Below are 23690 nucleotides of genomic sequence, written 5' to 3'. Positions count from 1 at the left end.
AGCCATTGACGTTATCTCTTACTTCTGCTCCCTTATCTAGGAAAGGGGCAGCATAAACATTTATGTTTCAGATTTTTTGGCACAGGCTAGAAAAGTTACACAATCAAGTGTGAGGATACAGTAGGTACACAGAATGCAATAATAATTTCGTTTTCAGGCAGAAAACAAATCTTAAGGATGGTTGGCTAAGCAAAATTATTTTAAATGGCGAGCTAGGGAGATGGCCCAGTTAGTAAAATGCTTGCTGTGCAAGCCTGAAGAACCCAACTTCAGATTCTCAGCACCCATTAAAAGCTGGGCAGGACCAAAGTAGTATGAGTCTGTAACACTTGGGCTTGGTGGTTGGAGGGTGGCGAGATGGCGATTGTTGCTGTTGGTTGGTGATGGTGGTGGTGGTAGTTGTTGTTGGTGGATCTTTGAAGCTTTCTCGCCAGCCAGTCTAGACAATTCTAAGCCAGGTTCATTAAGGGACCTTGTCTTAAACATAATATGCAGAAATAATTGAGGAAGATATCTGGGCATAAAGCTGTGGCATCTTCAGGCACATGCTTCACACACACACACACACACACACACACACACACACACACACACACACACACCTGCACACACTGAATGGATGGGAGAAGTGAGTAGGGGATGTGACCCAGACATGAGGTGACAAGAGAGAGACTGTTTCCAAGGAAACAAGGCTTTAGGCACCCTGCTTTCATAGTTCATCTATTACGAGTTTTTTTTTTTTCCAAATCCCGTTATGTTTTATTGTGCTTTGTTTTTAAAGCCAAGAGTACCATACAAGGTGGCATTAATTTTGCAGGTATGTTTTTAAGGTATATGAATTGTACTGTAGCTGTAAGGACTCGTGGCATTGTTGGAATTAGGTTTTGCTAGGAATGACATAAAAACCCAAGGGGCCCTTGGCTTTGAAAACTCAGCAGTTAAAGCACTTGTTGTGAAAGCATCACGACTGGCATTCAGATCCTAGAGCCCAAGTGAACGGTAGGCGGGCATGTCGGCCTGACGGTGATTCCAGCCTTGGAAGATGGAGTCAGGATCCTTGGACCAAGCTGACTACCAAGACAAAGTAAGCACTTGGTGAGTTCGAATGAGGCTTGAGAAAGGTTTCCTGACATTATTCACGCCCCCTCCAACACACACACACACACACACACACACACACACACATACACGAACCTGCTCATACATATGCCCACATACATGGGAACACTCATGCACACACATGCGCACCCACGGAAAAAATACAGATAGTGTACATATTCGTTTCTAAAAGTTTAGACGCAGGTAGTAGAGAGGCGCCACCGCAGTAATCTGTGAGGTCCTTTCTCTTGTTTCTGTGCTGTGTGGTTTTCCGTTTCCAAGGCTCTCATTGTCCATGCCAGTCCTCTTTTCCCTGGCCGTCAGACCAGAGGCAAACAGACACACCAAGAAGAAAGGCAGGGTATACGCTGCTTCTGCATGTATCTTGTTGGCCAAAATTGAATCCTCTGGATAAAATTAGTTGCAAAAGGGGGAAAAAAAGAAGACTTGGTTAAAATATAACCCTTATTCAGTGAGAGTAGACTTACCAAGTGTTGTCAGCATAGAAGGAGGGATTGACTAGACGAACCCATCTTTGACCGTGCTACTAACTGCTTACTGAATGGGTGCTGTTGAGAAGATGTGATTCTCTTAGCCAGACTGCTGCAGTTCTCATTGCTGGGCACAACTCAGGTGACCTTGACAATCTGCTGACCTCTCTGAGCCTCAAGATTTTTGTCTGTGAATCCCATTCATAGAGTTCTGCTAAGTGTTCTTGTGAATGAGCAGAGGCCAAGCTCTCGCCCTGTGCCTGGTGCACCATAAATGCCAAGCCCGCTTCCACGCTGCCTGCTGTTTGCAATCAGTGGTGATGCTTAGTGACTCGTCATTGTTTCCTCCACCACCCATGCCTATCTTCGCCTGCCTCTCTTACTGTTACCGCTGCCATTGCTGCTGTTGTAGCTTCCAAGACCCCCATTCCCACAGCCTCTGCTGGTCCGGACACTTCCCTCAGTGCTGTGGCTCCTCCCTCTATGCCTTCCACTCCTGGTGCAGTGCTACTTCTAGTCCCCTGAGCTCACTGACATACCACTCAGAGCATAGTAAGCTGCCATTTCAAAGATGAGAGGGAGACAGTGACTGGGACAGAGCAGATGTGATGAGCATGATACAAGTGCTGGCTTCTTTGTGTGTCAAATTCCACTTAAAATGGACGGTACTGTGTGTTTATCTTTTACTTCGGGAAAACATGTCCTTTCGGGGTACACCGGTGTCTTCATTGGTAAAGTGTGCGCTGTGCAAGCGTGAGGGTCTGAGTTTAAGCCCCTGAAGCTAGGTGAGAAGGACAAATGTGGTGGCACATGTCTGTCACCCCAGTGTTCAGGATGCAGAGACAGCCAATCTGTCTATACTTATTGAGTTCCAGGTTTGGTGAGAGACCCTGCTTCAAAAATTAAGGTGGAGAGAGATTGAGGAAGACTGAATCATGAACCTGTGGCCTACATACAGATGAACACACACATGTGTGTCTCTGTGTATCACACACACACAAACACACACACACCTTAGCTGTGATGGGACCTGAGTGGCATCACTCAGGTAATTGCAAGACTTGAATGTCTATCACTTAGATCCCTCCTTCTTTCACTGAAGGGACAAAATCCACTGCGTATCCCTGAGGCCCTAGGAACTGGGATGCAGGGTACATGCAGATGATGCGGCCTGTCTTGTGAAGCGCTGTCTCCTAGAGGTGAACACCAGAGCCTTCAGATTAAGTTCAGTGTGGGATGCCCTAGGGCCGCAGGGTGGGGCTGGAAGCCAGCCTAACCACTCCACTGAGTGACTGGTAGGGAAAAGTTCCCACATTAGTGGGTAGTCCAGTCACATGTGGCCCACATTCTGCCATGTAAAGCAGTGTTCTTTACCTCAGAAGGGGTCAGCTTTTCTTGTCTTGTCTGTCACTGTCACAGTTAGGAGCTGCCTGGCACTCCAAGCAGCGGGCTGCACTCTAGCTGTGAATTCAGTGTGGAAAAGGCAAGAATAGGAGTGGAGACTTCCTAAATTAGGCAAGACAGTGTGAATGAAGGAAAGAATGAGTAAGATCACACCACGTAGCAGAGCAGGTGTCATGGCTGGAGAAGAGGGAGAGAAACCAGAGTGTTCCTGTTTGACACCGATAACCCCAGGAAGGCAGAAAAAGCAGCCCGCTGTGACCTAGAGGGATTCAGAAACCAGCTGGCATTGCTTCTAGGGTTTTTCTTCGTACATACAAATGACCTAACTTCAGCCTGCAACCATCCACAGCCAAGCCCTGGGAAAATCCTCTGCCTTCCAAATGTCAGGGCAGACTCTATCGCTGTCATGCTGCCGGCTGTTCGGCCAAATTGAATTTCCCTGCATCCAGCTGATGTCCCTTTTTGGCCACAGGGCAGGGATCAGGAATGTGCACTGCACATGGACAGGAAACGTGTCCCAGAAGCCAAACACAAGGCTGACCTTTCAACTCTGCATTTCTAACATAGCAGAAAGGGTCAGGATGCCTTAGGGGTCTGGATGGGAAAGAAAAAGAAACGCATGATAGGAAAACAGTTTTTAAGTCCCATTGTGAAGGGCGTTTGGATATGATTGACGTGGTCTGAAAGTCCTGAGGCCACTTTCCAGTTTTGGCTGTTCTTCAGTTACTGTATTCGCCTCAACCCAAGAGCCTGGAAAGTATGATCCCGTTCCCTCTTCCTCCCTGCTTCCCTCCCTCCTGCCCTCCCTCTGCCCTCCCTCCCTCCCTCTCTCCCTTCCTTCTTGTAGAAAGTAGAAAGCTGCAGCATGCTGGATCCTGTGCAGAGCCCTGGAAATAAGTGAGAAGCCCTGAGGGCCAAGCCTCTCTGAGCATCATTCATGTTCAGTCAATGTTTTAAAAGCTCTATGCATTCTACAAATGCCTATATTTTCTTTTTTTAAGTTTGTTTTTAAAATTAATATTTTTGTTAACGTGTATGATGGATTTCAATCTGACATTTTTATATACAGATATCCTTGTGTATTGGTATTTTTATAACCCCACTAGTACCCCTCTTCTTCCTCATATTTCTTCTTCACAGTGGTCCTCTTCCTCCCACAGCAAAGCCCCCCTTCTACTTCTGTGTGTGTGTGTGTGTGTGTGTGTGTGTGTGTGTGTGTGTATGTGTGTATATATGTGTGAATGTGTGTATTGTGTGAGTGTGTACATATGTGTGTGTGAATACATGTATTGTATGTGAGTATATGTGTGAATGTGTGTGTGAGTCCTGTTTTCTCAAGTGTCTTAATAGCATAGAGTTGGTTCTACCTCTTAGGGTATTGTTTCTGTTTTGATTTTCCAGGTGAAGAGGCAAGTACTGTATCACTAAGATACTTCCTAGCACCCTTTTGAAAGTACAGGGCTGGAAAGATGGCTCAGTAGGTAAGAGTACTGGCTGCTCTTCCAGAGGACTGGGTTCAATACCCAGCACTTATAGGGCAGCTCACAAATGTCTGCAACTCCAACTCCAGGGCACCCAACACGCTTACACAGACATACATGCAGGAAAAACAGCAAGGCACATAAATGCACATAAAGGAAAAAATAAATTAAAAGGAGATATTTTCTCAAAAAAAGAAAAAGAAAAAGAAATACTTCGTCCTTCATTTCTCTCACCTGCTCACTCCACACAGCACTTTCTGAGACCCACCATGAAGTGTCAGGCACTGTACCAGCTGCTAGGATACCAAGATGACTGACACACACTTCCCATTTATTGGAACTCAGAGGAAGGCTAGCACAGTGAGCTCCCCAGGGCTACTCTAGTCCCTGCAGGCAGGTTTCACCCAACAGAGGTGGTCCTGTTCTGCATTACAGAAGGCTAGGGGTTTGGAGCCAGGGGTCAGTAGGCCACAGTCTCTGACACCTGCAGAGAGTTGCCTCACTCACCCCTAGCTCCTGTATTTGCTTTCTGACCTTGGTGCTTCTGGACTGGCAAACATGCTACCTGTTTCTGCAATGGAGTAAATTTTTTTTCTCCTGCCTGTAAGAACTGCAGTGGTACTAGATTTAGGGTTTTTTGTTTGTTTGTTTGTTTGTTTGTTTGTTTGTTTTTCTACTTCCCTGTGACCTCACCTAAATGTATACCTGATTGATCTGCAAAGATCCTGGGTTTTGTTGTTGTTATTTGTTTGTTTGTTTTGAGATAGGGTCTCGTTAGCTCAGGCTGCCCTGAACTTGTTATGGAGTCAAAGTTTGGCCTTTGAACTCCTGATCTTTCTGGTTCTACCTCCCAGGTATTAGGATTACAGGTGAATGCCAGCCTGCACAACTTACATACAGATCCTGTTTTCAAATGAATGGTCACATTTATGAATGCTGGGAAGTGGGACTTAACTTTTATGGGGCAATATAATGTATTACAACATAGCTCAGGACACTTTGTGAGGCTGTGACATCTGGGTTGCCACCCTACACGCTTGCTCTTTCAGTGGTGTCTTTACAGGTAAAGGGTGCAGGTCTGGAGAGAGGCACCGCTGATCATTTGGATGCCTGTTTCTGATTTCTAGCTGGGAAACTTGACTGGTGGGTGCTCCCTTGTGCATTAACAGGAAGTCCCTGTGGGATTCCATGCTGGTAGCTCCTTCTAGCTGCTGTCACCAGTGTTGTTTCCTAGGCTGGTAGGTGAGGGCATTGAATTCTGGGCAGAGACCTGCCTAAGGAAGTGATTCCCTACTGACAGTGCAGGCTGGTTGTGTGGCTCGGGCACATTTCCTTGCCAGTCTGCCCCAGGCAATGTATCTGTCCTTTGATGCTAGGGGTCTTTGTGAAGGTAGCTAGACTCAATGTTGGAAGGATAACCTGGCTCATGGTAAGCTAGTAGATACCTGTGCTGGGATACGACAGGATGCATTATCTCCCCACCCCCAGCCCCTCAAAGGCATTAGCCTGGCTGACCCAGCACATTTCCCATTGTAAAAGCCCCAAAGGCTCAAGTTCACCCTGTAAGGAAGTCCGTCCTCATTTTGCTGTCACTTCCCTCAGGAAAGCGTGTTAGTCACGATCCGTCTAAATGCAGCTTAAGGAGGGAAGTGTGTTTTTGGCTCACAGGTCACAAGCACAGGCCCTCCTTGTGGGGACGGCATGGCAGCATTGCGGCGGGGCTGTGGACACACGGCAACTTCAGTCAGGAATCGGAGAGATGGATGCTGGCACTCGGCTCACCTTCTCCTTTTTGTTCACTCCAGGATCTCAGCTCACAGGAAGGTTCTGAAGCCATAGTTAGGGGAGGTCTTTCCTCCTCAGTTAACCCAATCTGGGAACTCCCGCACATCACAGACATACCTAGAAGTCTGTCTCCTACTGATTCTAAATCATAAGCAAGTTGACAGTCTAGACTGACCAGCACAAACGTCCTTCAGGAACATGGCGCTCCCAAGGAGGTCAGAGGCAGCAGCATTTCAAATGGGAAACAGACACAAACCAGGTGAAAAGGCTGTCCAGCAGTGAGGAGCTGAAACAATGAAAAACAATGTAGCATTAAAAAGGTGATGGTTACTTTTTAATAGATTTGTTTATTTATGTAAATGAGTGCTCTGTGCATGCATACCTGCATGGCCAAAAGAGAGCATCAGATCCCATTAGAGATAGTTGTAAGCCACCACGTGACCACATGGATGCTGGGAATTGAACTCAGGACCTCTGGAAGAGCAGCTAGCGCTCTTAACCATTGAGCCATCTCTCCAGCCCCCCTGACGGTCACGTTTTAAAGTTACGAGGATAACGATGACATGACTGTCATGTAAGGATAAGGAGCTTTATTCTGAGGGATGTGACCTTGTTCCTTTGCCTCTCTGTCATATGGGGACAGGACAATAGGAATCAGTCCCCATCCATAGGCTTGCTCTGAGAATTAGATGGCAAACAGCTTATGAAGCTCGGGCCCAGCACCTGACATGTATCAGGAGCTCACTAACTGTTAATGGTTACTAGATCATGGTTCAAACTATGGCAAACTGTTCATAGGAAAAGATTGGAAATGATCATACAGGTGAACGCCGACGTCTTTTCCCTAGTCGATGTCTTATTTGAAGGGACTTGCTTTTTGTCACTCAGCAAATGTTGGCTGAAAAGCCAAGTGGAACATGTGACAGGTAGCCATAGGAAGCAGAATACAAATACTATGGACTGGGGAGGCGAGCTCAGGCTCACCCTTCATAGCCTTGGAAAAACCCAGATACCCTTGATCTGGCTCTCAGACATCTATCATCAGAGAGCCCCCCCCCCCACTATGTAAAGCCTTTCTGAGGAGGGGCATCTTGGTGACCAGCTAAATCCGGTGCCACTGAGGAAGACTATAAGAGGCAAAGGAGTTAAGAAATGACAGGTTGGGCTTATGACAACACCTCCATGTCTCATCCTCCTGTCCCAGTCCCTACCCAAGGTATGACAGGACAGGGATGGAACCAAAATTCTTTCACATCTCAAAGCTGTGACACTTGACATATTTCCTTGGGCTGGTACTAGTCAATGCTTTTTTTTTTAAAGGAAATTATTAAAACCTTTAAATAGGGATAAATTATATATAACAAAATGGTCACTTGTTTTTAAGTGCATACTTCCTTACTAATAATTAGTACAGTCACACTGCTGTAAAACTGTCACCACTCCCCGTTTCTAGAATGTCTGTAGCTTGCAAAACTGAATTTCTGGGGCTGGGGTGTGGTTTAGTGGGAAAGCACTTTTCCTGGCAGACGCAAGGCCCTGGGTTTGGTGGCGCAACTGCACAACAGCCAAGTGCAAACAGACAGGCACAGCCTTCCGGCCTTTGCAATTCTGTATCCACCAAATACTAGCGCCACCACATTCTTTCTGGATCAGCCTTTGGCAACCTCCAGTTTGCTTTCTATCCATGAATCTGTGCATCCAAGGTAACTTGTATAAGCAGAATTATACAATATTTGCTCTCCTTTTTTTGTGACCAATTTCACTTAAAATAGTGTTTTCAAGACTCATCAGTGTTGCAGAATGGCCAGATTTCTTTCCCTTTAAGGCTGAATAGCATTCCTGTGTGTGTGTGTGTGTGTGTGTGTGTGTGTGTGTGTGGGTGTGTGTGTGTGTGTGTGTGTGTGTGCTGTGATCTTGTCTTTATCCACCATCCATTCATTCACAGACAGTGGGTCATTTGCACCCATTATGAGTAACTTTGCTGTGAACTGGGATGTACAAATATCTGTTGGAGTCTCTGCTTCTGGTTCTTTTGGGTGTATGCACAGAAGTGGAATGGCTGGATCGCATGATAATTAATGCTAATTGTCTTGAGCTGCTTTCCATAGCAGCTGCCTGCCCCATTACCTTTCCACTGACACGGGGAAGGGTTCCTAGTTTTCCTAGTCATTGCCATGACTTGTTACTTTCTGCTTTCATGATAGTAGCCATTCTCATAGGTATGGAGGCTTTCAGCCGGAACAAAGCAGGCCAGCTTCTTATTTCTCTTATGCTGTCTAGACCAATTAAGTAACTCTCAGCATTTATTTAAGCCATAGGCATGGGGAATAACAGACCTAAGTAATTGTTGTTTGCTTCCTGCCTTCAAGACATTCATGGTGTGTTGGAGAAAATAAATATGCAAATAGGTGATTTCAGGCCAATATAATAGGGGTGATAATATATCCTAGTGGGCTAATAATTTATATATTCTTATGTCTTGAATTCAGACAAAAAAAAAAAAAAAAGAGGCAGCAAATGCTGACTGAGTTTTGTGCCTTGGTGGGAAGCAAGACTTCTACTGACTTAAGAGTCCCAGAATTCGTAGGCTAGAAGGAACTTCCCCGCAATTCTTACGATAACAGACATGTTTGCCTGTTGCATCTGCTAGCCATGTGTTCTTACAGTGCATCTAATGGATGGAGAGACTGCATTTTTAATATCTGTTTAATTTTAATGAATTTACATTTAAATTCAAATGAGCCATACTTGTGGCTGCTGTGTTGGATCCTACAGTTAGTAAACAGACACACACCATCATCATTATCACCATCACCATCATCATCATCATCATCATTTGCCTCTTTGCAGACTTGAGTGTACCTTGAACCACCTAGGGATCTAGCCACAAAGAGTCTTCCCTCTGCCTCCCCTCTAGCATTTCTGGTCCCTTACCTTTGTATAACCACCGCGTGTGATTCAGATAGAAGCGCATCTGAGAGCGCCTCCTAGCCTCATGGCCCTCAACTTCTGTATCTTCTTGTGAGATGCAAAGTAAGACTTGCTTTTCCACTAGCTGTAGTCATATGTTGCATTAACAATGTTCTGAGCAACCACACACCGGATATGGAACGGTGGTCCTGTAAGAGTAGGACACGTTACTATTGTCACTTCCTGTCGCTGTGCTGTGCATGTGCTGGTGTTGAGGCTGTAAGAAGACCCACAGCATAGCCAGTCATGTAAAAGAACAGCGCATACCATGATATGCGCCATAGTAGACGGTGCTAATGAAGACTGCCCTACTTGTTTATGTATTTACTATCCTTTTTATTGCTATTTTAGAGTGTCCTACTATTAATAAGAAAAACATTCTGCCATCACAGACTCTTGAGTGTTCTGCCTACAGCAGGCTTGCGCATCTCACGTTTATTGTGCCTCTTGGCTGCTTCCGGAGGCCGTGCCCAGTGCTTACTGACCCGTACTATCTGGGTTTGGGTGAGTTTGATGTTTGCACAACAGCAAAATAACCTCATGACACACTACATACCCATCCCTGTCAGACACACCAGCACTTATATAAAAGCAATGATTGTCTGTGGAAAGGCAGGGTGAAACACAATTAATGCATTAGTCAGCTAGTTTTCTTACACAGGCCCTTAACCAGACATCTTGGCATCAAAAAGGGGGATTGCCTAGCAATAATTAAGAGCAGAACACATAGCGTCTGACCTGGTTGTGAAGGCTGAGTCCACCAGAGAGACCTTACTCTGTGCTCCTAGGCACCTTTCCTTATCCATAAAGTGGGGGTAAAGTCCCTCACCTAAGAAAACACATGCGAAGAATGACATTGGTACTTGGCATAAATTAGAACAGCAAAAACACAGTAGCAGGTAACGCTGTGTGTGAGCCAAACATTGCTCTCTGTCTTCTAAGCACCCACTGTTGATTAACTTTCAACCAGACAGCAACCTCGTGAGGAGACAGAATCATTATTTGCACAGGCTGAAGTCCTTGGAGGTCTGGAAAACTGCTTAAGAGCCCGGTGCTGGTTGATGGAGGAGTTGAAGTCGGTTGTAGGCAGTTGGCCCTGGAGCCTGCAATTCTTGCCTTTTATTTCATGCTCTACGGAAAGCCCTTTGAAGATAAACCTCATGCCCTTTGTGACTGTCACCTTCCAGTCAGCTCAGCTTTCAAGCTCAAGCACTTGACCCAGCTGCCCATGCTGTCCCTCTGAGAACAGTGGTGCTTGAGCTTGCACAGTCCACGCCCACCTGGATGTCCTCTAGTTCCCGTGTGCTCTTTCTCAGTGCACCTTGTCCTGACCAATCCTGGCCTGCCTTTGAAGTTGTCTGTAGCAATGTGACTTCCACATTATATCTCCAAGTTCTAGACCTGATAGCCCAAGTGCCACATGAACATAGGCCCCTCCAACTTGATGTAGGTTAAGCATCCCATTCCAGACATTTCAAACTCAAAGCTTCAAAACCGGAGAGCCTTTGAGCCTCGAGCGTGATTCCGCAAGCGGTGAATTCCACACCACAGGACTTGATTTGGTGCAGTTATTAAGAATATTTGAAATTACCTTCTGGCTGTGTTGATGAAGTGTTGATGAAACATAAATGCGTTTCGTGTTTAGACTTGAGTCTATTCCCCAAGAGACTTCCCTAAGTATATGCAAATATCAAAATCAAGAAAATTTGAAAATTTAAGCAAATCTGGCCCCGAGCATTTCAGATAAGGGATCTCCACAGGTCACGTCCACCATGGCTGGCTCTTCTTGTTTCCACATGACATGGAGTTATGTGCTATGTTGTATCCTGCCCCTTTGCTGCCCGGACCCACACCCTACCCTTGCCCTGCTTCTAAACATACTCACTGGCCTCTGCCTTCCTCACAAGTGCTGTCCTATCTGGATTCTGCTTCGTGTTGTTCTTCTGTCTTCCAGGCCCCTGACACCAGGATCCTGGTATTTAGATCCCCACATCTTAGCTGAATTGAAAGCCCCTCAGACAGCTCTTTACCTCCTCTGTAACCTCTCTCTCTCTCTCTCTCTCTCTCTCTCTCTCTCTCTCTCTCTCTCTCTATGTGTATGTGTCTGTGTGTCTGTGTATTCATGTATATGACTTGGTTTTGGAGACCAGAGGTCAATGTCTGATGTCTTCTTCAATCTCTTTCCACCTTTTTTTTTTTTTTTTTTGGAGATAGGATCTATCGCTGAACCTTGAGCTCACCAGTTTAATTAACCTGGTTTGGCTAGCTGTTGTCCAGAGAGCCCGTTTTCTCTGCCTCTCCAGCACTGGCGTTTTATGTGCGTGTCAAGGATCTGATCTCAGGCCCTCGTGCTTGTACAGTAAGCACCTTACCAGCTGGTCCATCTCCTCAGCTTCCTCCCTGTGGTTTTCCCCTAACAGTCTGCATTTTCTTTGTATATGTCTGACACCCCTACTATAAGACAAATCTGTCGTGGCTGCTTATAGTACTTGACATGTAGGATACACACATTTGGTAAATACATATTTGGTAACCCCTGCTCAGTCGAGCATGAACATAAATGACCAGATTTCAGGTATGTCCTTTGTGGACCCTATCACAGATGAGACAATACTCATATGTATACCCAAGTGATTGACAGTAAGGTGGGACCTGGGCTTTTGTAATGGATCTGGGCCTCTGCTTTCACAGTTGTCCTTGCTTCTAAGACACACACACACACACACACACACACACACACACACACACAAAACCACAAAACAAAACAAAACAAAAACAGTCTTAGGTAGTCAGTCCATATGAAAGTTAATGAATGCATTGTACAGATTTGAGTAAGGAATTTTGTTTGTTCGTTTGTTTACAAGAACAACTGTATGGTGTCCTCCTGAAAGAGGTCTTTGGTGCATGGATATTTTCTGCAAATTAATAACTCAAGCAGTGACATCACTTCCAGAATCAAAATGTGCGTGCTAAGCTGAAATCGAGAGGGACCGTTTTGGCCAAGCCACAGAACTTTTGAAAAGGGAGGTTTACGGTTTACAAAGGAACTGCAGACAGGTCATTAACACGGCTGGCTGCAGCGAGCTGGGCTACAGCTCATCGCTTCTCCTTTTCATTAGCAGCGAGATAATTAACCGTTAGGCTCTGGAACTGGGGCTCCTGGCTGAGGTGAGCTGGCCTGGAGCTGTATTAGAAACTTCCAGACAGTGGGAATGGAGTTTTTTCTTCAGGGCAGTGATGAGAGGATACTGTGTGACTACCAGGTTCCAGGCAATGGTCTTAGTTAGCTCAGTGTTCGAAGGATGTCGGCCACGTTGCTGTCTGAGTTCTCGTGAGTCCCACTCAGTTCTTGGGATGGAATGACCAAGTTGAGGTTGAGAGAGCTGCAGTCTTACTTGTGAGAGAACCTATTACCTGTGTGTGTGAACAGTTTTGGATTTGGGGGACAGAAGTCCAAATGCATTATTACTTTTCGCCTTAATTTGACAAAATATCAGATAAAAGTTATGGAAGGAAGGAAGGGTTGATTTTTGCCTTGTGGCCTGGAAGGCATGGTAGCAAGAGTGTGAGGCAGCTGGTAACACTGTGTCCACTGGCAGGAAGCTTCCTCCATTTTGTTCAGTCTGAGAACCGAGCCCCAGGTGGAGCCACTCATATTCAGGGTTGGTCTTCCTTCCTCAGCCAAGTCTGTCTGGAAGTCTCACAGACATGTCCAGAGGTTTGTCTGCTAGCTGATACCAAATCCAGTTGATTAACATTCACCGCATCTCGGGTCCGCTTAAGCAATTTAGTTGTTCACGTGAGCGTTCAGGGTGGAACAGCCCTGGTAGCCATTGGATTCCAAAGTTTGTTCTCACTTCCTTTTCTGTCTGCTCCTTTCCTGCCTGTGTTAGTTACTTTTGTATCACTGTGCCCATGGTACCTGGGAGAAACCGGTTGGTTTCTGGTTTCTGGAGTTTAGGTCTACTGTGGCAGGGAGGGTATGTATGCTGGAGCAGCATCTATGGTGGATGCAGCATGGGATGGGGGCTGTTCACATCATGGTGGACCAGGCATCAGAGAGGGAGACAGGAAGTAGGGAGCAGGCATAACCTTCAGGTGCTTCCAGAAGCCCCTGCCTTATGGCTACCAGGCTGGCATCCCAGACACAGATCTTTGCTTCCCAGAAGCTCTCTCACGGTCTCTGAATTAGTTCCCCCAATTTGGGTCACATGCCCATCTTTCTTTCAATCACCGTGGACCAGATGATGGAAGATTTTGAGAGGACTGTCCTGTGTCACCTGACCATTCTCAGACTTGGGGGAGAGATTGAAGGTCAGTCTCAGAGGAACACTGGCTTCCTCTATGGGAACTTGGAATCCATGAGAGGAACAAGTCCTGGATGCTAACCAGGCAAAAGTGCCTAGGAGAGTTTAATTAGCTTGTGTTCGGAAACTTCTGATCTGCTTGGCCCTTTGAATAAACTCAGACGCACGTTCTTCAGCTGAGGACAGCTCCACTCCTCTCCAGAACCACTCCAGGTGAACATGTGGTCAGAGGCTGTGGCTGCTACCCGTTTCTGCTGGAGCGCTCTTGTTCCACGAATTGCATGGGATCAAAGACAGAATGTGGACTTACTATTTGCCACCAGTCTCCTGAAATGTGGGTCAAGGTCTCTGTCCCTGGATGTCAGTCACCCTATTGGTGAGAGTGGACTGGAGTCTGATGTGACAAGGGGGAGGAGGAGGTTTGTGGAAGCAGGGCAGGCCCTGCACACTAAGGGATCCTTTCCTATGTCCCTTTGTAACCTCCCTCTCTGCTCCACTCTCTGTCCTGCCTGCGTCTCTTTGTTTATCTGTGGTTTAGCCAGAGCAGAGTTCTCTTGGTTTATTAAAGTTTATTCTTTCCAGTCCTGGAGCTTCTTGGGTATAGACCTTTAGCAAGAACAACCAGAGGCAATGCTCCTTGCTTTGTATGACTCCATCAAGCCTCCTGACAAATTCCCACAGTGCATATAAACGTGTGGCACCATCTTGTTTCCCCCACTCACCTTCTGTCACTGTCTCACTACGATCTCTGTCACATTATGACCTCTGGAAGGTAGGCGTCATCTTTCTTGCTTATTGCTCTGCATAGGTTCTAGCCAGTGCTTAGATTGGCACTTGGTCATTGGGTTTAATGAATGGATCCTTAGGCCATGGGGAGTCACTCACAGATGCATGATCTGCCCTGTTTTCTCCAGATAAGAGGTACGTATCTGCAACTCACACCCAACTTCCTGTATTCTGCCTGTTCCCCTTTGCTGAGACCTATGGGTCTCTGAATAGTAATTGGAAGATAAGGGTTATAACACATGACAAATACCTGTCTACAGCAGGTTGTAAATTCCATAGCAGGGCTGATAACTTTGATATTATGCCCGAGCTGTTGTCATTGCTGCTTGCTAAGAGCAGGTCTGTCTCACGCAGAGGGGAAACGACAACAGTTTATCGTCATCAGAGAAGCCCTTCCCTCCTCATGACTTGAGATCATTCCATGTTACCTTTGTGTCTGGTTGGAGGCTGTCACCCCCTGAACTGATGTGATTTTCTGTAGCTGTAAGCAAAGGATGAGGTGTTGACTTGCTCATCAATCGCATGTTTAACTCCAGGGGACTCTGACTTCCCTGACTCAGAGTTCAAAAAGGAGAGTTCATGTTCATGTCACAAAGGGTCATCTTCCCTTTGAACTGTATGCAGGGAGAGTAGCTGGGTGTGGAGAGTAACCAGGAAATCAGTGGTTTTGCCTGTGATGCCCACCTTATGAGGGGCTTTGGGAACGTGTCCTGTCACCTCACTGGGAGATGGGTGATGGTGTTATTCTATAGCCATCTATAGCATGTTCTATACACATCTGTTGGATGTCTCTCAGGAGGATGGTGGCTTCATCACCTCCTGGATGCAGTGATTACCACTGAAGTCACTGGACACTGGTCCCGCCTTTGGTAGCGGTACCTACATGCCTACCAAGAAGATTCTCTAGCCCCTCTGTGCTCTGTGACCTTGAACAAGCTACTGTCCTATGAGCTCCGATTAATTCACCCGAGGTTTGTAATAACTCCCACATGTGGCTGCAAATCCAGCCACTTCCTGGAAGTACTTAGCACTGGCTGGCACATAGTAGGTTCTTTGTGCTCTGCCCTCTGTTCTGCTGGCTCCATTCTCAGCCAGGCTAGTTCCCCATGTTGGCTCCTGATAGATTGGCGTTCCAAGCCTCCTAACTTTCAGTGTGCTGCCAAGAATCTTTTTCCCATAGAAGGTATGGGATAGAGATGAATCTCAGGCTCAACTGGCTATGAGCGTCTGTTCTCAGCTTGCAGAGTCCATGCGAGGAGAGCTTTGAGAAGTGAGCAATCTGCCTTACCAGGTGGAGAAAGAAGTGGATTATGGACCAAATTGATGTACAATGCACGTTCTGTAGAAAGAAATGAATAAGAAGCCTTGCAAGCCCTTCTGTGGGGGTGGGAGTAGTAGATAGGGAGGCTGTTGACACGGGTTAGCCATGCTCTTCTCTGCCTCTGCCTTTGCGCATGCGCTTCCGTCTCCTGTCCAGCACACACTCATATTCTCCAAGACCTGGCTCCTCTGTGAAGGGCTCTCTGGCTAAAGTCGCCACTTCCTGTCCCCTCCAGCCTCCTTCCCTTCTCTGTCACCTCTTTCCCATTCTCAAAACAAGCCTCTATTGGTGATCACACCACACCATGCGATGGAATACCAATGAGGCTTTGTCATAGTGTTGGTGTCAGAGTTGGTCTCTGCTGAATTCTCTAGAGCAGTGACTTATTTATTCATTTATTCAGCAAATATTGATAAAGCATCTGCTGTTTTGCCAGGCATTGCTACAGAAGCTGGGCATTCAGCTCCTAGCAAGAAAGACAGGAAAATCTATAAATAACATTAAAAAAACAAGATAATTTCTGATGGTATGTAACTTACAAAAATAAGCCCGGGCAAAGAGAGAAGGAAGCATCTGAAGTGGGAGGAGCCAGGGCAGGGAGGAGGGACGATGTGGAGTCAGACCCGAAGTTATGGTGGGGTCAGTTTGCAAAGTATTCTGGGGTGGCATGTGTAAATGCCCAAGGTGTGTGTGAGACAAAAGTGACAAAACCTAGGGCTATGATGTCACAAAAGTCAACGACTTGGACAGTGAGGTCAAGGCTTAACCATGCAAGTCTTAGATTTTTGTCCTCAGTGCTTTAGAAAGTTGCTGCCCCTGGGTTGTCTTCAATGGTGCTCTAACACTGTCACTCTAATGCTGCAAGCTCCTGTTAAGAACCGTAAGCGTGGCTTGTCCAACTTGAGATGTAAGAATAAAATATATTAGTTTCCCAGAGTTCGCATGACAAAACAGATGCAGACATGTTCCACTGATGGCATGTGGATGTGATACTATTTTGCTACATGTGACCTATTATTAGAAGTAATCTTGTCTGTTTCTTTTTTCTCCTATGACTTCCATGGGTTGAACTACATACCTGACAAAGTCTGACTGACTTCCATTGCTGCTCACAGCACTGTGCTGGGCGTAGCCTAAGTTTTTACTTGCTTGGTTACAGCTACCTCTTGACTGGCCCAAGGTCCTACCTTAGGACCTGGTACATCATCTGATGGGTAGAGTCTTTGGGTACCAGGCGTTTAACTTGGATCATCTGGGCTCACATTGCTCCTTGTACCCAAGGCTTCAACCGCTATTCTTCCCCAAGGGATCTTCTTGGTGACCTTAGACTGCACATGGTCCAGGTCAGAACTTCATGGATCTAACTGCCCAGGGGCAGTCCTTCCTTAGCCAACTGGGGACTAGAGTGGGACAGAAAGCACTCTAGCCTCCCTGTCTCTAGAGGCTCTACTCTGAGGTGTGCTTCATAGCATCCTCCAAGGTCTCCAGTGTGGTGAGCTCAGATTACCATCTCTGTATCCTGCTCTTTAATACATCCAAGAATGGCTTTCTTCCCATCTTACTTGCTCTGTTGTCTACCTGGGATCAATTCCCAAATATGTTCTCATAATTCAGAGACTTGACTCAGGCTACCATTCTTGTTGGATCCAGTCTTACACTTGTGTCCAATAAATAGGTGCTCAGTTGAGAAGAGGGACCACCTCTCCAGTATATTATTGTACATAGGCTGGCTGCCCATGCCTAGGGGACAGGGGTGGGGCAAGCATAACAACAGATTCCTTGGCTAGTCTTGTTTGGTCTCTGGACCTCAGGGACAATGAGTATGACAGCTTTGGGTGTGGCATCTTTCTTGTACACACACCCAGGAGGACGGTTGAATCAGAAGTTGAGTCAGTGGGGCAGAGCCACTCAGCGGAGCATAGTCCTCTTGGATTAGCCAGGTCATGGGGTTCAGGGAATGTCTCTCAGAAGGAAAAGGGCAGGCATTGTTCCTCAAATACAATGAAGTAGACTTTTTATGGGTGTCAAGTCTGTATTTTTTTCTGACACCATGTCTAACATCCAATATATGAAGTTTTTTTGTTTTTGTTTTTAAATACCAGATGGTTCTCCAGTTTTATAAGGAAGGCCAACAGGGTACACTGTGATTCATTCTAATCTCTCTCTGTCTTTGTCTCTGTCTCTGTCTCTGTCTCTGTCTCTCTGTCTCTCTGTCTCTCTCTCCCCATGTGTGTATCTGTGTTTCTCTCTCTCTCTCTCTCTCTCTCTCTCTCTCTCTCTCTCTCTCTCTCTCTCTCTGTGTGTGTGTGTGTGTGTGAGAGAGAGGTTATTTATTTATTTATTTATTTAATATATCTGAACATTGTGCTGGATAGTTTTATGCCAACTTGACACAAGCTAGAGTCACCAGCAGGAGGGAGCCTCAACTGAGAAAATGTCTCTGTAAGATTGGGCTGTAGACAAACCGGTAGGGCATTTTCTTAATTACTGATTGGTAGTGGAGGGCCCAGTCCATTTATAGGTGGTACCATCCCTGGGCTGGTAGACCTGAAACAAGCCAATAATCAGTGCCCCTCTATGGCCTCTACATCAGCCCCTGCCTTAGGGTTCCAGCCCGGCTTGCGTTCTTGTCCTGACTTTTTCAGTGATGGACTACACTGTAGAAGTGTAAGCTAAACAAACCCTTTCTTCCCCAAGTTTTGGTCATGGTATTTGGTCATCGTTCCAGAAATAGAAACCTTAACAAAGACAAGTGCTTTGCCTGTGTGTATGTATATGAAGTATGTGTATACTTGCTGCATGTAGAAATCAGAAGAGGACATTGGATCCATTGGGACTGGAGTTACAGTAGTTTTTGGCTACTTAATGAATTCTGAGAATCAAACATGAGTTTTCTACCATGATGTTCTACCCAAAAACACAGGGCCACGTGACCATGTATTGAGCCCTCTGAAACCTCAAGCTCAAATAAATTCATCCTGCTTTAGGTTGTCTTTTTCAGGAATAGATGGACAGGCAAGATGGACCAAATCACTAGCTATTGGTAATTATAGCCTCTTGAAGCCCCTTTCCTTCTCAGAGTTCCTGAAAGAAGAGCTGCATTATCACCCTGAAAGAATTTGGCCCTCCAGTGATTTCCCTTATCAACACATGAAAGTTACTCATCAGCCAGGATATATATATATATACATATATACATACATATACATACATACATACATATATATATATGGAGGCTTATCAGTTATTAATAATTTTAGATAACTCATGGGAAGACCTATGCCTAGTGAGTTGTCTGGATCATGCTGTTATGTGTGTTGGCATGGGTGTTGGAAGAACGGAGGGAAACAGAGGCAATAGACTTTGGTGTGCAGAACATGTCCACTGTACTCATGTTGTTCCCTGGTCAGAGCCAGGCTGAACCATCTCCACATCAAACATGTTTGTGCCCACTGACATGACTCCTTTAGAACAGAGACATGCTTCTTTGCAGCAACATTCAAGACCTCCCCTAGATGTCTTGCCTAACCTCTGGCCTCTCCTCATCCTTCCTCCTTGGCTCTTTAATGTCCCATACTGACCTGTGTGCACTACCTCCCACTGATGTGCATTCCAGTCCCCTGTGTACTTACTTGTACCCGCTGTGTATGGTACACATAGCTAATGCTATGCACTGTGAACGAGCCAAGAGCTAGGTACTTTCTTCTGAGGACAGCTTGACATCATCTGCTCTGGGTGGTCCTAGGTCTTAGTGCCCTCTCCTATTGCCCTGTCTCTTTCTCCATGTCCCTCGTACCTAGTTTTCCTGGCACTCGCATGACTTGACAGACATGTATGGGGCACCCTCTGTCAAGGAACTGCATAGTTAATGACAGGTTTCCTGCTGGGTATGTCCTAGCACTGATACAAGCCTCATCTCAGTGCCAGATACCCTGTGGGCATTTTTTCCTCACTCCATACACTATTATGTAGGCACCCCAGTATGCTTGTTTCTCAGAGACACCAACTGAAACTTAAAGAGGTTAACAGAGATAGGTCAGTGCTGGTACTCATACAGCTCGAGCCATTAAGACTCCGGCATTCTTAGGATGCTGAGGAGCGATATTGTCTTTTATTGTTCTACATTATACCATAATTGTCTGTTTATAGGACTGCCTCCCCGTATCAGTCAGGGTCCCAGCAGGAAACAGATGGCACACTCAAAATAGTAATGATTGAGAAGAAATTGGCTACCGGAAGAGAGGGGGCAGGAGGCGGGGAAGCTGTTAGGGCGAATGGGGGCATCCCTGGCCCCAGTGGAGAATATTCTTCTTCCAGTCCTGTGTCTCTCAACCCAAGCAAAAACTGAGGAGCCAGAGGCCTGGAAGGATAGAGAGGGCCTTCCTTGCCACATGGTCTGCCTCGTTGCCTGCTCGGGCTTTTTCCAGCTCTTAGCTTGTACTCTTGTAGCGTGTTGTGTTGAGACCAACAGGCAAGAGAGGCTTGCACAGGGTGAGGCAATGGAGAGTGAGCTGGCTATAGTAAAGAGACAATCTACAAGGTCTGCTTGTTGCTCACGCACGGGCACGCATACATGGGCACGCACACACAGGCACACTCGCAGGAGTTCTTAGTTGTGAGTGTTTTTGTCTTTGTCTCCATGTGCTGCTCATGGGGATAGTAGCAGAATCCCAAATGGCAGCCTGGCCCAGCCTATCCAGTGGCACTTAGAAAACCTTTGTAACTATGTGTTTTGTTTCTGTTTGAATGTGAATGTGGGGAATAAGGTTTCCTTTCATCCCCTCCCCTTCCTTCTTCTCTCCTCCTCCTTCCCCTCTTCTTCTTTCTCTTCTTTTACTTTAAGTAGCAAGTAGGTAGATGCTGTGTTAGTCTAGCAAAGTCTACAGGAAACAACTGCAATTTCTTGGCTTCACTGAGCCTCATTTGATCAACGGCCTTTGCCTGAATTGCTCAGATAAAGGCTGGGAAATCATCTGTAATGCAGAGTCCACTTTGGGCTGTCCTGTGTGGTCCTGGATGATGCCCCCAGGTGACGACACCTTTCCTGGCCCAGTCCAACTGTGCAGCCTTGTCTCCAGTGTCAAGGGTCATGCTTATATCTGTGATCCCATGTTTGCTGGCTGAAGGACTGGAAAGGAATGAGATTCCTACTTGATGATAATTCCTTTTTCAAAAAACTTTGTGCATGATGTTGGGTGTGGTGGCACATGCCTGATAAGTAGGGCAGAAATGAGAATCTTCCCACCTATTGTTGAGTACAAGTGATGAAGAAAATTGTCATGGCTATGACATCACTGATACTTTTAAGGACAGAAACAATGTAACCTTTCTGCACTTCATTTTTCTCATCTGTTGATTGGGGACCATGCTCTGGCATTTATAGGATGACATAGGAATGAAAGGGATTTTAACAGAGGAAAGCTCTGAGAAGTGGTAGGTTGGCTGTGATGGGAGTGTACTTCCTTTTCCTCTAATGCCTGTAGGACCACTTCCCCCTCCCCCCCCCCGACTTGTGTGTACATGTACATATGTGTGCACACACATGCCACGGCCTAAGTACAGGGGTCAGAGGAATACTTTCTGAAGTTGATTCATTCTTTCCACTGTGGATTCCAAAAGCTGAACTATGGTCGGCAGCCAGGAGGATCTTTCTGACTCTGCCCCTGTTTGTTTATCTATCTATCTATCTATCTATCTATCTATCTATCTATCTATCTATCTATTTATTTGTTGTTGTTCAGCATCTATAAAATCTTTTTGGCAAAGACTGACCTAACCTCCCACTTTGCTTTCCCCCTTCTCTCAGTCTCTGCCTCCCTGTGATGGTTAGAATGAGGCTGTGAATGAAAATGATTCTCATAAGCTCACACATCTGAATACTTGGTCCTTAGGTGGTAGAACTGTTTGAGAAGGATTAGGAGGTGTGGCCTTGTTGGAGGAGCTGTGTCACTGGGAGCGAGCTTTAAGGTTTCCAAGATCCCTGCTATTCTCAGTGTGATCTCTGCTCCCTGCATTAGAACAAGATGTGTGCTTTCAGATGTCCCTGCCCCCATGTCTTTTCTCTGCCATCATGGACTCTAACCCTCTGAAATCGTCAACCCCATGCTTGGTTCAGTGCTTGGTTTTTGGAGGTTGCCTTGGTCGTGATGTCTTGTTATAGTAATATAGTATAGTAAGACACTACTCCCCTTTTCTTTTTCTCCTTCCCTTGTTTGCTACTTTCCACTCTTCTTCCTCCTTCCCTGCCATCCTTTTCCTCCTGCCTCTTCTGCTCTTCCACTCATGGTCACAGTCGTGTACCTTGAGGTCTCTCTTCTCAGCTGACTCTCTAGGGTCCTCTCATTCATGGTCTGCTCCTGCAGTAACCAGTAGATTGCTAATCAGCGAGAGTGCATTATGGCCCAAGGATGGTCCCTGAGACCGAATACAAGTCAATAACCATAAACCGTGCTTGACTTTGCCTGAGGTCTGTTGAGGCCAGTACATTGAACAGTTAGGAAATAAGGAAGCACATTTGCAGTTGGGGAAGGGACAAGGCAGCTGGCATGATTTGAGTTCTTAGGCTGAGGTGCAGATGTTGGAAGGGGGCTTTGCCACTTCATGGCCGACTGTCTCCTGCATGTCACCTTGAAGGCTTTGTGGATGGATGCCCTAAACAGTTACACCACCTTACTATGGGTTAATTCGTGTGTAGTTATTATCCTCTTTGTATGAAAATATGTCGAGATGCATGCTTTGCATTCCTTTTGAATTCCCTTTGAGTCCCCAGGTCAGGCTCCAACACCATGTAAGGGATGGGCTTTCGACTGTGCTCATCCTGCCTTTCATGTCTGCTCTGCTTCCCCAGCGTGAAGCTAGTGCCGAAGAGCTCCGCCAGCTTTATGAGTGGAGCAGGAACCCACACTCATTAAACACAACAGGTAGACCAGCTTGTCGAAAAGCGATTATGCAAAGCAATAGGGCACCTCTGGGCGGAAGCATGGCTCTGACCCAATGCCTTCTTGCCTTCTGAAGAGGGAGTGGGCTGTATTCTATGGGATTTTGATTTGCCAGTTTTACTGTTCATAATGGGAAGATCTGGGGTTTAAACACTACAGTTCACTGGGCTGCCCAGATCCAGTCTGTTGCAGGTCTGCAGGAAATCTACATCATCAGTTCTGTGCTTCAGTTGTTCTATGGCTGGGGCAGAATTGAATTTGGTGCCAGAAATAGTTTCTAGTATGGATGCAAGTGCTTGGGAGCTGGGTGAAGGTGAGCAGGCTTCTTAGCCCCTCAGATCTGCCTCTCCTTGCAGGACAGAGCAAAAGATAAAATGAGAGACACTGGAAAGAGTCTTTTTCTTGCTACATGGACTAAGTATATTAATATTTTTCCTGTTTTAATTTCTCTCAGCTGAAGACTAGTTGATAGTAGCTGACCAGTGTTGTAAATGGACATGTGTTAAAATCAAGTCAACTTTGGCAGAAGTCTGATAGGTCAGGGTACCAAGGTCCTGTGGTGTCTCAGGCTATGGGGCTATTTTCTGGCTACAATACTTTGGTCTGTTTTTAGAATGCGCTCTCTCTCTCTCTCTCTCTCTCTCTCTCTCTCTCTCTCTCTCTCTCTCTCTCTCTCTCTCATCCTCTTCTCCTCCCTCCCGCTCTGTGTATGGGGGTATATATGTGTATACATGTTTGTGGAAGCCAGAGGTAAACCTCAGGTGTCACACCTTAGAAGTCCACCTTGTTTTCTGAGACAGGGATTCCCATTGGCTTGGGGTTTGTAAGGCCAGTGTAAGGGGTGGGATTTAGACAAGGGCTTAGTTAGACTGGCTGGCAAGTGAGCCCCAGAGAGTCTCCTGTCTATGCCTCTTCAGTGCTGGGGTTACATGCACATGCCGTCATGTCTGGCTTTTTCATGTGGATTCTGGGAATTGAACTACCAACCAAGCTGACTTCCCAGCCCTCTGAAGCTGCAGATTCTTCTTTTTTAAGCCTTTATAAAATTGTGGTGTGTGTGTGTGTGTGTGTGTGTGTGTGTGTGTGTGTAGTACTGCTGTGAAAATTAC

The 23690-nt window shown here is 46.1% G+C and overlaps 1 protein-coding gene across 9 annotated transcripts in view; it reads left to right on the top strand.

Moving 5' to 3' along the window:
• The window catches only part of Asap1 (ArfGAP with SH3 domain, ankyrin repeat and PH domain1), a 296102-nt gene that overhangs the window by 34215 nt on the left and 238197 nt on the right, over nucleotides 1-23690 (top strand). For 5 of the 9 annotated variants that reach the window (XM_006520395.2, XM_006520394.2, XM_006520393.2 and 2 more), the window contains exon 1: nucleotides 22347-22563. The exons of the other annotated variants lie outside the window; for them this stretch is intronic. In XM_006520395.2, the coding sequence (XP_006520458.1) occupies nucleotides 22362-22563 (202 nt within the window). In that variant the 5' untranslated portion in view covers nucleotides 22347-22361. Of the gene's footprint in view, nucleotides 1-22346; nucleotides 22564-23690 lie in introns of those variants that run through there. 9 annotated transcript variants of the gene reach the window in all.

The sequence above is a fragment of the Mus musculus genome, chromosome 15 (assembly GCF_000001635.26).
Source record: "Mus musculus strain C57BL/6J chromosome 15, GRCm38.p6 C57BL/6J".
NCBI lineage: Eukaryota > Metazoa > Chordata > Mammalia > Rodentia > Muridae > Mus > Mus musculus.
Note: the sequence above shows the minus strand (reverse complement) of the source record. Positions and strands in the feature narration are given on the sequence as shown.